At 42.2% G+C, this 17,153-nt stretch overlaps 1 protein-coding gene across 1 annotated transcript in view; it reads right to left on the reverse strand.

The window, feature by feature from the left end:
• The window catches only part of Swap70 (switching B cell complex subunit SWAP70), a 75,405-nt gene extending 58,483 nt beyond the window's left edge, over positions 1-16,922 (reverse strand). The window contains exon 1 of the mRNA XM_042691371.1: positions 16,734-16,922. Within this exon, the coding sequence (XP_042547305.1) occupies positions 16,734-16,832 (99 nt within the window). The 5' untranslated portion in view covers positions 16,833-16,922. The remainder of the gene's footprint in view (positions 1-16,733) is intronic.
• Positions 16,923-17,153: the final 231 nt, after the last annotated feature.

Raw genomic sequence — 17,153 nt, forward strand, 5'->3', positions numbered from 1 at the left:
CCACAAAGCCAGTAGTGGAGCTGTGGCTGAACCGACAGGGAGCACAAAAGCACAGGGATAGCACCCAGGCCCTGAGTTCAAGCCCAGGATGGACACAAAATAAAATCTTTCTTTAAGGCTGATGGGTCGGTTCAAATGGTAAGCACCTGCATAGCAAACACAATGTCCAGTGTTGAATCAAACTTTAGTACTTTTCCTCCCTCCCCCCAAAAAATCATTCTCTTAATAGAAAAAAACCCTAATGCTTTAATGACAACAATCTTTTTTTTTTTTTTTTGTTGGTCGTGGGGCTTGAACTCTGGGGCCTAGGCGCTGTCCCTCAGCTCTTCAGATCAAGGCAAGCATTCTACCACTTGAGCTACAGCGCCACTTCCGGTTTTCTGGTGGTTTATTGGAGATAAGAGTTTCACGGACTTTCCTGCCCGGGCTGGCTTTGAACCGCGATCCTCAGATCTCAGCCTCTTCAGTAGCTAGGATTACAGGCGTGAGCCACCAGCGCCCGGCAATCTTCTAAAATATCCTACAGTATTTCTACCTCTTTACTTCATGGATAAAAAGATAAGGGTCTGGGATTTGACTTAAGTCACAAAGTAATTATAACACTACCGTCTCCTGTCTGCCCGTCCCACGGTGTTGACTAGTAGTAGAAACAGTTCCCTTTTACCTAATCACATCCTTCAGGACGAGGTCATTTTTGGGGGACAGGGTGAAGATAAAGAATAGTAGAGGTTGAGGTTGAATTTGCTTGGCTTTTTGCACCCAAGGCTGGCACTCTTATCACTTGAGCTATACCTCTACTTCAGGCTTTTTGAAATTAATTGGAGATAAAGGTCTCATGAACTCTTCTGCCAGGGCAGACTTCAAACGAGATCCTTAGATCTCAGGCTCCTGAGTAGCTAGATTTACAGGCAGAAGCCACCTGTGCCTGGCTGGAGTAATTCTTCAGAAACTCAAGAAAGCTTTCGCCAACATTGATTCAGCATTGCATCCCTCCCCAATCCCCCCAGTCCTGGGGCTTGAACTCAGGACCTGGCTAGCTCTCTACCACTTCAGCCATAGCTCCACTTCCAGTTAATTGGTTAACTGGTTAATTGGAAATAAAAGTCTTGTAGACTTTCCTGCTTGGGCTAGCTTCAAACCATGATCCTCAGATCCCAGCCTCCTAAGTAGCTAGGATTAGAGGCGTGAGCCACAGGCACCCAGCCCTATTTAAGATTTAATTGTATTTTATTTCACATGTTTATAGGATTTCAAATACCTAACTGCAGCCCAGTGAAGGGGGACACTATCTACTATTTTTCTTCTTTCACAGTGACTAGCATGGAGCTAAGGGAAAATTTCATAGGAGTAAAATGTGTACAGACAGATGAAAGCAAGATCTAACTCAAAAGCATCTGTTGTGATGCTATCCATGGAATACATACAGCTCAACTACATGAATACCACTGGATTATATTCTAATTGAGTCATTTTTAAAAAGTTATTTTGGGGGGCTAGGAAGGTGGCTCAGTGGTAGAGCACTTGCCTTGCATGCCTGAGGCCCTGGGTTCAATTCCTCAGCACCTCATAAGCAAAAAGAAAAAAGCCGGAAGTGGCGTTGTGGCTCAAGAGGTAGAGCGCTAGCCTTGAGCTGAAGAGATGAGGGACAGCGCCCAGGCCCAGAGTTCAGGCCCCACGACCAGACCCGAAAATAAAAAATAAATAAAAATAAAAAGTTATTTTGGGATATTTATCAACTTCAGGAAACATTGATGAATTTGATCACACAATTTGGGGGGGTACGGGGGAGGTGTGCTGGTCTTAGGGCTTGAACTCAGGGCCTGGGTACTATACTGAGCTTTTTTGTTCAAGGTTAGCATGCTACCACTTTAGTCATACCTCTTTTTCCAGTTTTTTGGTGGTTAATTGGAGATAAGATTCTCATACTCTTTCCTGCCCAAGCTGGCTTTGAACTGTGACCCTTAAATCTCAGCCTTCTGAGTAGTTAGGATTACAGGTCTGTAGCCTCTGGCACCTGGCTCATAACTTTTTTTTTAATTTCTCTCTTAAAACATATCACATGGGGCTGGGAAGGTGGCTCAGTGGTAGAGCGCTTGCCTTGCATGCATGAGGCCCTGGGTTCGATTCCCCAGCACCACATAAGCAAAAAGAAAAAAAGCCGGGAGTGGCGCTGTGGCTCAACTGGTAGAGTGGTAGCCTTGAGCTGAAAAGCTGAGGGACAGCGCCCATGCCCAGAGTTCAGACCCCACAACCAGACCCAAAAAAAAAAAAAAACATATCACAGGTGCTGGGAAGATGGCTCAGTGGTGGAGTGTTTGCCTTGCATGCATGAGACCCTGGGTTCAATTCCTCAGCACCACGTAAGCAGAAAAAGCCAGAAGTGGCGCTGTGGCTCAAGTAGTAGATTGCTAGCCTTGAGCTGAAGAGCTGAGGGACAGCGCCCAGGCCCCACGACCGACCAAAAAAAAAAAAAAGATACCACAGCCTGACAGTAGCACACACCTATAATCTAAGGAAGCCTCTCTTGGGCAACATCTTCCAATCTAGCACAACCTCCTTAAATTACACACACATGGGGTTGGGACGGTGGCTCAGTGGTAGAGCGCTTGCCTTGCATGCCTGAGGCCCTGGGTTCGATTCCTCAGCACCACATAAGCAAAAAGAAAAAAGCCGGAAGTGGCACTGTGGCTCAAGTGGTAGAGCACTAGCCTTGAGCTGAAGAGCTAAGGGACAGCGCCAAGGCCCAGAGTTCAGGCCCCACGACCGGACCAAAAAAAAAAAAAAATTACACACACACACACACACACACACACACACACACACACGCTGAAATATGGCACAAATGTGATTGTGAAGTCATGAGTTCAAGTCCAAGAACCCAAAAAGAGAAAGAAAAGAAAAGGTATGTGAAAGTGGGAATCTACAATAGAAGAGAGAAAATAAGTAGTTCAATTTTATATTGGAGAAGTGAGAAGGAAATAGAAAAGGAGAGGAAGAAGGGAAAAGGAATAAAGGGAAAGAAGAAGGAAGATGAAAGAAAAAAGTAAAAGAGAAAAGAGAAAAACTGTTTTATGAAATGCAGCCTTGGAACAATATAGGCCACTGAGGCACAGGTCTACTTTACTTCCATTGTAGGAAGGGAAAAGGAACAAGGAACAAAAAAAAAAAAAACAGCTGGGAAAGCAAGTCAGAGTACTTAGTTGTTCTAATGATTTGTTAATTCACTGACTGAGGAAAGTTTCTAGAACCTTCACCTGAGCAGAAATGAGAAATATCTACTGAATGAGGGCAAATTTACCAAGGTCCATCCAGAGCTTCTTCTGTCTCTAGCTTCATTCCTATGTAACCCTGAGACTGGGGAAAAATACAAAGGAAACTGGAAGTAGAGGTCAGGAAGGTGATGAGGTGGGAGCCCAAGATCAGAAATGTGCGAGCTATTAAGGGCCAACATTTTTTAAAAAAATTAAGTATCTCTTACTAAAAGTAAGACTTTTTAAGGCAAAACAGGCCCTGTTGGTCAGATGGGGTGAGAAAACAGAGAGGGTGAATAAGGGTGAATGTGGCAAAGTACTTTACATGCATATATGAAAGCTGTTGATGTCTTGAAAAAAGGGAGAGAAGACAGACCTCAACAGTACTGGAGAATGGTTAGCAGGGTTATAAGAGGAAGAGAAGTCAGGGGACCAGAAGTCAGAGACCAGACCTCTTTGGAGTGGTGGATATGTGGCTCAAGCAGGGCATTCTTGCCTACCAAGCTTCAGGCCCTGAGTTCAAGTTACAGTATCATCCAAAACAGAAGTCTGATATTCTCATTATTTAAAGATCCGTCTTTACTATCTAGTTATTATAATTTTTTTTTAATGCAAAGGCTCCCAGGCACCAGTGGCTCACACCTGTAATCCTAGCTACTCAGGAGGCTGAGATCTGAGGATGGAGGTTCAAAGCCAGCCCAGGCAGGAAAGTCCATGAGATCACTAGAAGACCGGAAGTAGCGCTGTAGCTCAAGCAGTAGAGAGCACTTGCCTTGAGCTGAAGAGCTCAAGGACATCGCCCAAGCCCAGAGTTCAAGCCCCACCACCGACAAAAAAAAAAAAAAAAAAGCAAAGGCTTCGCATGTCTTTGTTTTGGTGGTACTAGGATTGAACTCAAGACCTCATGCTTGCTAGGCCTGCACTCTACTACTTAACCCATCTGCCAGTCTTTTCATGTTGGTTTGATTGCTTGTTTGTTGTTCTGGGATTTAAACTAGAGGTCTCATACCCTCCCCTCCATGGGGCTTGAACTCGGCTTGGAAGCTGTCCCACAGCTCTTCAGCTCAAGGCACAGACTCTACCACTTGAGCCACAGTGCCACTTCCAGTTTTCTGGTGGTTTATTGGAGATAAGAGTCTCACGGACTTTCCTGCCCAGGCTGGCTTTGAACAGTGATCCTCAGATCTCATCCTCCTGAATAGTTAGGACTATAGGCGTGAGACCCCAGCACACGGCTAATTCTATTTTTTAAGTTAGACTTTTCTGTTCCTCAACAGAAATACCTTTTACCACAGGGGTTAACAGAAAGATAACACCAGAGATTAGGAATAGAATATTTTACATACCAAGTTTATAAGAATTAACTACATCTTTGTATATTGTGTTTCACACAATAGAAGCTTTTTACAGCAAATTGCTTCCTTTATATTTTCAGTTGATGACTGGCCCAGCTCAATTACTTTTGTAGCTATCAAAGTTAACACTTTTGAGGTTTAATGTCTACATGGGAACCGAATATAAGATATTTTCACAAGATATGCAAACCAATTACAAAGTAAAGAGTAAGAAACATCTTCTTGAAAATTTAATATTGAGAAAATAGACTCAACTACCTATCTTGTACTTCTAAAATTTGGGTTCAATTTGATCCTCACTAGAGTTGTAAGCTCTTCTACTTCAGAAAGGTACAATTTAAAAAAAAAAAAAAATTAAAGCTGTTTCTAAAACAGGATAAAAATACAAAGCCAAAAAGCTTATTTGAAAAAATTCCCAGAACTGACATGTAATTCACATTGCAACCATAATTGCAAAGTAAACTTAAAATAGATGTTACAACAATATCACTAAGGTTTGCTATATTTAAGAAGAAAACAATTTCTAAAATAGTAAGAGTAGTAATTTTTAAGGTACACTGTGATCTCTGGAAGGAATGTAAGAAACTAGAAATAATGGTAACTTTCTCATGGCTAGAAACCAGTGCAAGCTAAGTATTTTGAATTGCCCTCTTGTTGGGCTGGGAAGGTGGCTCAGTGGTAGAGCGCTTGCCTTGTCTGCATGAGGCCCTGGGTTTGATTCCTCAGCACCACATAAGCAAAAAGAAAAAAGCCAAAAGTGGCGCTGTGGCTCAAGTGGTAGAGCACTAGCCTTGAGCTGGAGAGCTGAGGGACAGCGCCCAGGCCCAGAGTTCAGGCCCCACAACCAGACCATCCCCCCCCAAAAAAAATGCCCTCTTGAATGTCCTTTTCCTATGAACATTATTCGACACATGTCTATTAACAATATATAGTTCCTTTTAAGTATATAGTTGCTCTAAGCTATCTGGATATATGAAGAATTCAAATCGTTCCTTTCCAGTATACAGTTATATTTAAATAACCTTTCTATATCTTCTCAGCATTACATTTATTTTTTAAGTAACAATAAAGATTTACTGTCTTTCAGCAAGACCAATGAGATGACAAATAATACAAAAGATAATTTTTAAATAGCAAAAGAAAAAGTAATTATTGTCTCTACTTCCAATAATGCCCTATTTCCATTACTACTTCCGAAAACTAAAAGTATTAATGTCTGTTTTGGATGGCACATCTATAAATCTCTTATGAAATCCACTCACAAATCACTCTCATTTAAAACTATAATACCAGGGCTCGGATGTAGCTCAGTGGTGAAGTACTTGCCTATCAAGTGTTAACATCCTGGGTTCAATCCCCAGTACCCAAAAAGAAAAGAAAACAGTTAAAACCCAAACAAATAAAACTATAACAATAGACAAAAAAGCACAAATATAAAAAACAAACCAGAGGGCTGGGAAGGTGGCTCAGTGGTAGAGCGCTTGCCTTGCATGCCTGAGGCCCTGGGTTCGATTCCTCAGCACCACATAAGCAGAAAAAAAAAGCCAGAAGTGGCACTGTGGCTCAAGTGGTAGAGTGCTAGCCTTGAGCTGAAGAGCTGAAGGACAGCGCCCAGGCCCAGAGTTCAAGCCCCACGACCGGACCCAAAAAAAAAAAAAAAACAGAAAAAACTTTGTAAAAAAACAAATAAACTGGGGGCCAGTGGTTCACGCTTGTAATCCTAACTACTCTGGAGGCTGAAGAGCTCAGGGACAATGCCCAGGCCCAGATATCAAGCCCCACGAATGACAAAAATAAGTAAATAAACAAACAAACAAATTATAGAGCCAACACCAGTGGCTCATGCTACTCAGGAGGCTAACATCTGAGAATCGCAGTTTAAAGCCAGCCCAGGCACGAAAAGTTCATGAGACTCTAATCTCCAATTAATCACAGAAAAAGCTGAAAGTGGTGCTATGGCTCAAGTGGCAGAGTGCTAGCCTTGAGCAACAGGAGCTCAGGGACAGTGCCCAGGACCAGAGTTTAATCCCCAGGACTTGGATGAACATATACACGTACACATACACACATACATACACACACACACACACACACACACACACACACACACACACAGCTATATAGGTATAGATATATATACACATAAATACTCTAATATTTATTCCACCACCTATAAAAACCATTCTTTTATAAAGAAAATTTTCAATAGTCTCAGTAGTTTTTAATCAGTTATAGAAAGTATAATAAAACTGCAACCAAAATAAGTAATACAATCTCTGTTAATCTATCAGTTATAGAAAGTATAATAAAACTGCAACCAAAATAAGTAATACAATCTCTGCAGTTTGTTCTAGAAAAGGAATATTTATAAATACAACTTTAAAAGCAAGTAGAAAATTATGTTTCCTGACATTAACCTTCTGCTATATCAGCTAATAAGGGATTCCTACACTAGTTTAAAAAAAAAAAAAAAAAAACTTAACTTAGTTTATTGTCCATTTGTATTTTCCAGTCCACAAAACAGAGTAACATGAAATCAGTATGACAACAAAATAATACGTTGACTTCTAACAATCCAATGGCAAATTAAACTAATAGTGCTGATGGATTCCATGAGGGTGAACTGGGTGGAAGTACAGAGTAAAGGACAATACAGATGCAATTTAGGAAGAAGCCACAAATGTCTCAATTAGAACCAAAGACACGAAGGTCCCCTGCAGAGAAGACTCACATTGCCAAGAAAAGCTAAAAGAGATCACACAGAATTTGGGAGGAAGATGTGAAGAAAGAGTATAGCTCAAGCCTGTAATCTTATCTACTTAGGAAGCTGAAATCTGAGGACTGTAGTTTGAAGCCAGCCTGGGCAGGAAGGTCCATGAGGCTCTTATATCTAATTACCACCTAAAAACTGGCAGTGAAGATGTGGCTCAAAGTGGCAGAGCACTAGCCTTGAGTAAAATATCTCAGACAGCACCCAGGTCCTAAGTTAAAGTTCCACAGAGAAAAGAAAAAGAAAGGAAAGGAAAAGAAAAAAGGGAGGTGATAAGTGGATGCTAAATCCAAAAGGTTAGGTGATACGATAAAACTAACAGGACTTAAGAAACAAAGAACTCCCGCTCATCTGGTTGAACCACTACTAAATATCCCCATGCTGCTGATCACAAATATGGTATATAACATGTGAACACTGTTATATATTACAGACTGTGGTAGACAATTTGCTCCAGGGAAGTTAGAATGAACTTGTGACTTTGAAATTATGTAATCATTTAATCACAATCAAAAAAAAAAAAAAAGAACCTCGGGGAAGGGAGGGAGGGAGGGGATGGTAGGGGGAAAACAATGGAGGGGGTAACAATGTTCAAGAGGAAGTGTACTCATAACCTCACTCATGTAACTGTAACCCTCTGTATAGTAGCTTTACAATAAAAAAAAAAAAGAAAAAGAAAAAAGGGAGGGAAGGAGGAAAAGAAAAAGTATGGTAAAGAGAGGAAGGCAGAAGCAGTTCCCCTTCTTTATTTGAGAAGTGCCATAAAAAAAAAAAAATTAAGTGACCTTAAGTAACCTAGTTGTTTTAACATTGTGACTAATGTTTCTAATGGACATCTGTTTCTTTATAAGTTCAGGTAGTTTTTACAATCTGTATTCTCTATTTTTTATTTTATTAATTAAAAATGTGTTTTCTGCCTGGGCTGGCTTCAAACCACGATCCTTAAATCTCAGCTTCCTGTATAGCTGGGATTAAAAGCATGAGCCACTGACGCCCAGCAAATATACACTTCTTTTAACCAAGTAGGGATTTTTTTAGTATAGTTGTAAATGTCTTGTTTTTAACCTTTATAAAGTAGTCTCAGAATTTTCCAGTCTGCGAATAGTTGTTGTATAAAAATCAGTGGTCATCAGGTACAGCATTATTATTGCTACTTTACTGATTGGTAGATTATAAAACTAAAAAGGTTTTCATATGTGGTACTGTAATATTATAACTCGAAAATATATTTTGTATATCTAACAAATAAAAATACATTAAAATTTGTATGCACAGTTCTACAAAACATGAAGCAATTAGATGACAGGGAAGAACAAGAAAAATAAAGTTCAAATTAAATTCAAAAAAATTCTGAATTTTCAACATTAATCTTTTTTACATTATCAAACTTTCCTTTAAGTTTGCAAGTTTATTTAGCTAGTAAATTTTTACTCCATTCAAAAATATTATTCCTTAATAAAAATTATATATTAAATATAAGTTAGTTTTTCTGTGTGTCTATCTGGGAGCCTGAAGTAAGAGCTTGTACATTTCCCCTAAGTTTTCTTTGCTCAAGGCCAGCACTCTATGACTCGAGCTACAGCTCTACTTCCAGCTTTTTAGTGGTTAATTGGAGATGAGTCTTACAGACTTTACTACCCAGGCTGGCTTTGAACCATGATACTTAGATCTCAGTTTCCTGCGAAGCTAGGATTACAGATATGAGCCACCAGCACCTAGCTTCCAAAACAGTTCCTATCTTTAATTTCTGTCCCTGTATTCTCTTCCTGTCATAACCCCATTAGCCACTCCCCAAGGTGCTGTTGAGAGTTCTCTTCATGCCTTTTTTCCAGGCTTTATAACTACCAGATTCTTTTTTTTTTTGGGGGGGGGGGGAGGGGTCCGGTCGTGGGGCCTGAACTCTGGGCCTGGGCTCTGTCCCTCAGCTCTTCACCTCAAGGCTAGAGCTCTACCACTTGAGCCACAGCGCCACTTCTGGCTTTTTTCTTTTTGCTTATGTGGTTCTGAGGAATCAAACCCAGGACCCCATGCATGCAAGGCAAGCACTCTACCACTGAGCCACCTTCCCAGCCCCAGAACTACCAGATTCTTTAACCAACAGCTTCACATTTCCCAAAGTCATTATTTCTAGTTGACCATCTACTCATTAAGATCTTCAACAAAATGATTGGGAAGGTGGCTCAGTGGTAGAGCGCTTGCCTTGCATGCCTGAGGCCTCTATTGCTATAGCTTTATTACAAGCACTCTTTCATACACACAGGAACACACACATGCAAATTCTATACACTCACCTAATTAAGTACTAAGAGACATCTTGTGATATCAGTTTCCCAGATTTAAGTCAATAAATATCCATTCAAAGAATAAATTAGCTGGGCACAGTTGGCTCACGCCTGGAATCCTAGCTACTCAGGAGACTGAGATCTGAGGATCACGGTACAAATCCAGCCCCCGCAGAAAAAATCTATGAGACTCTTATCTCCAATTAACCACCAGAAAACCAGAAGTGGCACTGTGGCTCAAGTGGTAGAGCACTCACCTTGAGCTGAAGAGCTGAAGGACAGTACCTAGGCCCAGAGTTCAAGCCCCACGACTGACAAAAAAAAAAAAAAAAATAGACTGGGATTAATGCATGGAAAGTTTTGAATCTTGATTTTTTGCTCATCAAAATGTAAACATGTAAACTATTGGGACTGGGAAGGTGGCTCAGTGGTAGAGTGCTTGCCTTGCATTCATGAGGCCCTGAGTTCGATTCCTCAGCACCACATAAGCAAAAGAAAAAAGCCGGAAGTGGTGCTGTGGCTCAAGTGGTAGAGCACTAGCCTTGAGCTGAAGAACTGAGGGACAGCGCCCAGGCCCAGAGTTCAGGCCCCACGACTGGACCCCCCCCCCCCAAAAAAAAAAGTAAACTATTTAAAGGTAAATACTGGTATTTCTTTCTTTAGTTTTTGTTTTTTGGTTTTGGTTGGTGGTAGAGATTGATCTCAGGACTTGAGCTTTTTTTTTTGTTTTCTGTGGGTCATGGGGCCTGAACGCTGTCCCTCAGCTCTTCAGCTCAAGGCTAGCGCTCTACCACTTGAGCAGCACCACTTCCAGCTTTTTCTGCTTATGTGGTGCTGAGGAATCAAACCCAGAGCCTCATGCATGCAAGGCAAGCGCTCTACCACTGAGCCACCTTCCCAGCCCACTCCCTGGGCTCTTTTGCTCAAGGCTAGCACTCTCCCACTTTGAGCCACACAGACACTTTCAGTTTTCTGGTAGTTAACTGGAGATGAGTCTCAAAGACATTCCTTCCCAGATGGCTTCAAACCATGATCTCAAATCTCATCTTCCTGAGTAGCTAGGATTACAGAAATAAGCCACTAGTGACCAGCTAGTATTTCTTTTTCTCATGTTTCACTACCATATTACACAGCACTGGGCAATGTCCAACACATGAAGTGTCAACTAAACATTTAGTGACCGTATTCATTCTCCATATCAAAAGTTACAAAAGTAATTTTTTATGTGAAATATATTTTAGAATAGCCCTATAGCCTAAAAAAAAAAGTAAGCTTTTTCTTAAATTAGCAAGGCACATTATACACACTAAAAATCCAACAAGTTATTGAACAAAATAATTAACAAATGAAGGCCAAATTCTCACCTAGACAATGAAAATCTTCAGTCAAACACCAAAAAGAAGAATCAAACCCAGGGCTTCCTGCATGCAAGGCAAGCATTCTACCACTGAGCCACCTTCCCAGCCCCAGCCCCAGAATTTCTCAAGCACACATATTACGCACAGATGGCAGAGATAAAATAAAATTGTACAGAAATGCTAACAACATCTGTGGTTGAAAGTTATGAACTGAGATTTTTTTGGTCAGTCATAGGACTTGAACTCTGGGCTCGGGCGCTGTCCCTCAGCTCTTCAGCTCGAGGCAAGCACTCTACCACTTGAACCACAGAACCACTTCTGGTTTTCTGGTGGTTTAATGGAGATAAGAGTCTCACGGTCTTTTCCTGCCCAGGCTGGCTTTGAAATGCGATCCTCAGATCTCAGCCTCCTGAGTTACTAGGATTACAGGTGTGAACCACTAGGCCCTGGCTTTGAACTGAGATTTTTATACTTCATGCCAAACCTGCTCTCAAGAATCCCCCAGGAAAAGCTAGACGGAGGGCACAGAATCTGAGGGAAACAGGGAAAAATATACCACATAGGGGCCCATCAGCCACACTGGACATTGATGAAAATGAATTACGCAACTGAAGAGCAGCGATGCGAGGGAGGGAATGAGAGGGAAGGAGGGAACAGCTTACACTAAGCCAAAGGAAAGAAATATACATATCACCCAATGTGGAAAAAATAGTTGCATTGTCAAAGCTCATAGAATTCACAAAAAAAAATTTTTTTGGGTCCGGTCGTGGGGCTTGAACTCTGGGCCTGGGCACTGTCCCTCAGCTCTTCAGCTCAAAGCTAACGCTCTACCACTTGAGCCACAGCGCCACTTCCGGCTTTTTTCTTTTTGCTTATGTGGTGCTGAGAAATGGAACCCAGGGCCTCATGCACGCAAAGCAAGCGCTCTACCACTGAGCCACCTTCCCAGCCCCACAAATTTTATATATTGACCGTGATAATGACAATTTGCCTTGTGAAGGTTAAAATGTGTTTGTGACTTTACCTATCACTATGTCACAATACTGTGAAATTTATGTAATCACTTAATCTCAATAAAAAAAAATTATTTAAAAAAAAAAACCAGGATGGGACAAGGACCTAATATCCAGAATATACAAGAAGCTCAAGAAACTAAACCCTCCAAAAATCAATGATCCAATGAATAAAAGGGCAAAGAAGCTAAACAGAGACTTCTCAGAAGTAAGAATGCCCAATAAACACAGGAACAAATGCTCAACATCTCTAGGCTATAAAGGAAATGTGAATTAAAATAGCACTGAGATTCCATCTCACCCCAGTAAGATTGGTCATCATCAAGAATATAAACAGGAAAACAAAAAAAGAATATAAACAGGGCTGGGAAGGTGGCTCAGTGTTAGAGTGCTTGTTTTGCATATATCAGGCCCTAGGTTCAATTCCTTAGCACTACAAACGCAGAAAAAGCCGGAAGTAGTATTGTGGTTTAAGTGGTAGAGCATTGGCCTGGAGCTGAAGAGCTGAAGGACAGTGCCCAGGCCCCATGACTGACCAAAAAAATATAGATATAGATATAGATATAAATATAAATATATAAACAATAACAAATGTTGGCACAGATGGCAGGATGGAGAAAAGGAACCTTATTATTCTGTTGGTGGGAATGTAAACTAGCACAACCTCTTTGCAAGGCAAGTTTAGAGATTCCTTAAAAAACAGCATAAAAATGAACTATGCAACTTGTGGGCAGGGATGGGTAGGGAGAAATAAAGGGAAACAAAAAGGAAGAGATAACATTGTCTAAGAAGAATTGTACCAATTACCTGAGACTTATGGAACTGTAACCTCTTTGTATAACTCCTAATAATAACAGTAAGAACAGAGGAAAGATGAATAAATGCAGTCATGGTACTCAGTAGATACTAGGTGGAAAATGAACTACACAATTTGTGGGCAGGGACAGCAGAGGGAAACTGGGGGAAAAGGAAGGAAGGGTTGATACTGTCCAAATATATACTGATTCATAAGAGTACCCCCTTCTGAACATTTTAATAATAATAAAGTTATATTTAAAAGTAATAAAAAGCATTTAGATGAGGTTCCATTGCATGAGATGTGGGAAATGTTGGACTTAAGTGCATACCCACTAGGTAGTAGATGTCTTTTTTTTAATTATTAAAGCTCACAAATGGTGTTTGTTCAAAAGTACAAGTATGTTTGACTTACATTAAAACTGTTTCTAACACTGTTCAAAAAAAAACCCTCTTACAAAAAAAAAAAAAAAAAATTAAAAAAATAGGTGGATGCATGAGGCTCCAATCTGTAATCTTAGATACTGAGGATGCTGAGATATGAGAATTGTGATTCAAAGCAAGCCCCAGGAAGGAAAGTCTGTGAGACTCTTACCTCCAACTAACCACACAAAAAACCAGAAATGGAGCTGTGGCTCAAGTGGTAAGAGCACTAGCATTGAGCACAAAAGGTCAACACCCAGGCACAAAACTACAGGCCCAGGAATAGCATAATAATAATAATAATAATAACGTCATTTGCAGAGAAACGGATGGACCTAAAAGAGCTCATGTTAAGTGAAGTAAGTCAGGCTCTGAGAGACAAATCGGGACATTTTCTCTCATATGTAGAAGCTAGATCAGTAAAATACAAACATATGCCGGGAGCTAATGGCTCACACCCGTAATCCTAGCCACTAAGGGGCTGAGATCTAAGGACTGAACTTTGAAGCCAGCACAGGCAGAATGTCCATTAGACTCTTATCTCCAACTGATCACCAAAAGCTAGAAGTAGAGCTGTGGCTCAAGTGATAGAGTGCTAGCCTTGAGCAAAAGAAACTCAGGAAGAGTGCCCAGGTGCTGAAGTCAAGCCTCATGACAAAAAATAAAATAAAATACAAACATATACAATAACATAAACAGAATGTTATGCACATACACACAAACTGCCTAAAGGATGGTATACTTATAGGAAGAATCCAATGGTGAGCAACTAATGAACTGTTCAGCAAAATGAATACAAGGAAGCAGAAGCATGTTTGGGCAGTGGGGAGGACACATGAATGGAGAGAGGAAAGGTGAACAGTCATTATAAGCCGGGCGCTGGTGGCTCATGCCTGTAATCCTAGCTACTCAGGAGGCTGAGATCTGAAAATCAAGATTCAAAGCTTGCCTGAGCAGGAAAGTCCGTGAGACTCTTATCTCCAATAAAAACCACTAGAAAACTGGAAGTAGCACTGTGGCTCAAGAGGTAGAGCGCTTGCCTTGAGCTGAAGTGTGCAAGGACAGCGCCCAAGCCCAGAGTTCAAGCCCCATGACCAACAAAAAAAGTCATTATATTCAATGTACAGTATGTAAAAACAGAACTATGTAATTTAAAGATAGGGATGGGAGTGGGAAAACTACACAAAGAAATGTGGTCAAAACTCAGTATTAAAACAATAAAATATATTAAAAAAATATAAGGACAAGAGAAACAGAAAACAGAAACCAAATAATAGAAATAATTATACATTCTACTAATGTAGAAACTACATCCAATCATAACAATAATTACATTAAATGTAAATTATCTACATAAACCAATTAAAAGATAGGTTGTTAGAATGAACAAGACCCAGTTATATACTATGAACAAGACCCAGTTACATACTATCTACAAGAAAACCACTTTAAATATAGTAATAGTATAGTATAGTAAAAATGACAATAGTGAAAAGCCAGGTGCTGGTGGCTCACAATGAAAATCCTAGCTACTTAAAAGGCTGAGATCTGAGGATCCCAGTTGAACACCCAGCCAGACAAATCTGAAAGACTCTTATCTCCAATTAACCAGCAAAAAAGAGGAAGTTAGAGGTGTGGCTCAAGTGGTAGAGCACTTGCTAAAACAAAAAAGCTAAGAAGAGCTGAGATCCCTGAGCACTTTACCCAGTTCCCCCTAGTGATGATACATTTTACAAAATACAATATTATACTCCGGATATTGGCACTGATCTCATGTGGATTCCAGCATCACTTGAGGGATATCATCTGATTCTCATGAGTTAGCCTGCTTTCCAGCAAAAAAAAGCTAAAAAGCTAAGCAAGAGCTTGAGGCCCTGAATTCAAGCCCCATTACAAGCACACCAAAAAAAAAAAAAGGTGAAAACAAAATGCAGGAGTTGGAAACTGGAGGTGTGGCTCAGATGGTAGAGTGCTAGCCAAAGAATGAAAGCTCAGTTACTGAGGCTGAGTCCTGGTCTTAGACCAAAAACTAATTAAATAAAATACAAGCCTATTCATAATCACCAAAAACTGAGACAAATACAAAGCTTCAAGAATGAAACGATAAACTATGACAGCCATAAAATGAAATATTACTCGGCAATAAAAAGAATGACACAAGCAAGTTGGATGAATCTCCAAGGCATGATGCTAAGCAAAATAAGCCCAATTTAAAGTTACTGCTGTACGATCACATAATATACTTGTAGAAATATTAGCCCAGCTAATAACAGTAAATCTTAAGCCAGCTGTTGGGGATGGGAATGGGCCGCCTCATGAGGGAGCGTGGAGTGAGGGAAAGGATGAAACTCTCTTTGTGACAGTAGTTATACAACTCTACATATGGAAAAGCTCATAGAACCGTATGCCAAAAGTCAATTTTTTAAGTAAAATAAACAAGATGTGGATGATTTCCATGGGTTCTTCTAAACTATGACTGTATAAATGAGAAAAAACAAGAGGCAAGCAAAAAGAGTGTCAAGTTCTAATGGCAGAAAAGCTGCTACTCAAAAAAAAAAAAAAAAAAAAACTTCCTGATTACTACTGAACAAAACATTCCAAGGCAAACCCAATCTTCAGAAATGTATTCCCAGGAGAGGTTAAGAAAACTGGTCATTCAGATCCAAAATGTGTGTATTTGAAAATGCCGTGAATGGCTCTTCTTGTCTGTTTCTATATTTTATACTTTCACGAAGCTGCCAATTTCTCCAGGCTGAGCGCCACTTCCCTTCCTTGAGGCCCTTCGGCTTACAAGTACCCCTCACTCTGACTTAGTGAAGGGGTGTCTGCCTTTGCAGGGAAGGTCTCTGCCAGATCATCAGTGTTCCTTGTTTGGGGGGGGGGGGGGAGGGAGGACACAGCACACGCCCTCCACTAGTTCCAGACCTTAGAACCCACCCAAGGCGCAGAGGTCTTCAGAAATCGGAAAGCCCCCTCACCGCCCAAGCCTCCCAAAGGAGGAACAGGTTGGGGGCCGGACTCGGGGGGGGGGGGATCTCTCTTTCCTCAGCCGTGACCCGGGTGCACTGGGCCCCCGGGTTGGGTGTGCAGGCTGCAGAGACGACCCCTCCCCGGTCCCCCGGAGTAAGGGGGGAAACCCAGGGAAGGTGGTGTAAGGCGGCTACCCACGGTCCTCTGAGTCCCAAACTTTGTAGGGCCCCGGAGCCCACAGGGAAGCAGCCTCCCCCTTACAAACGCCCAACCTGTCCCGGTTCACCGAAGCCCCGAGGGGGCTGGCACGCCCGTCCGCGCGCGGCCCCGAGGCCAGAAGGAAGCAAGACGCTCGGAATCCCGGCCCCGGCCCTGCCAGCGCCGCGCAGGCCGCCGGGCCGCATTCCCGCCCGCCCCGCCCCGCAGCCGCCACCGCGGCCGCTCCGGCTTCCACCCCGGGAACCTGGAGAGAGCGCGCCCCGGAGGGCCGTGCGGGGCCGGTCGCAGGACGCCCACCTTGAGCTGAGACTTGGAGACCTTGCCGCTGCGGTCGAGGTCGAGCGCAGTGAAAGCGTGCCAGATGGCCTTCAGCAACTCATCCTTCAAGCTCCCCATGGCCGTGGCCAGGCTACCCACGACTGCCTCCACCACCCGCTAAGGCCGGGTCCGCCCCGACGATCCCTCCGCGCCTCAGCGGCTCCGGGACCGACGGCGCTGGCCACGCGCGTCACCTGACCGGGGAAGCCCCGCCCTTCGCCCCGCCCAACCCCAGAGTCCCCGCCCACCAGGCCGGATCGCAGACGGTCAGGAACACACCCCGCCTTCTACCTCGTCTGGGCCTGTGAACGCTTCCCAGAGTCCTCTAGTTGGTTCTCACCTTCAGGCTATTTTCAGGGTTCGCATATACCCCCCAAACAAATCCCCCCCCCATCCCAA

This window comes from Dipodomys spectabilis, unplaced genomic scaffold (genome assembly GCF_019054845.1).
Source record: "Dipodomys spectabilis isolate Male_0828 unplaced genomic scaffold, ASM1905484v1 ptg000145l, whole genome shotgun sequence".
In the NCBI taxonomy this organism is placed as follows: domain Eukaryota; kingdom Metazoa; phylum Chordata; class Mammalia; order Rodentia; family Heteromyidae; genus Dipodomys; species Dipodomys spectabilis.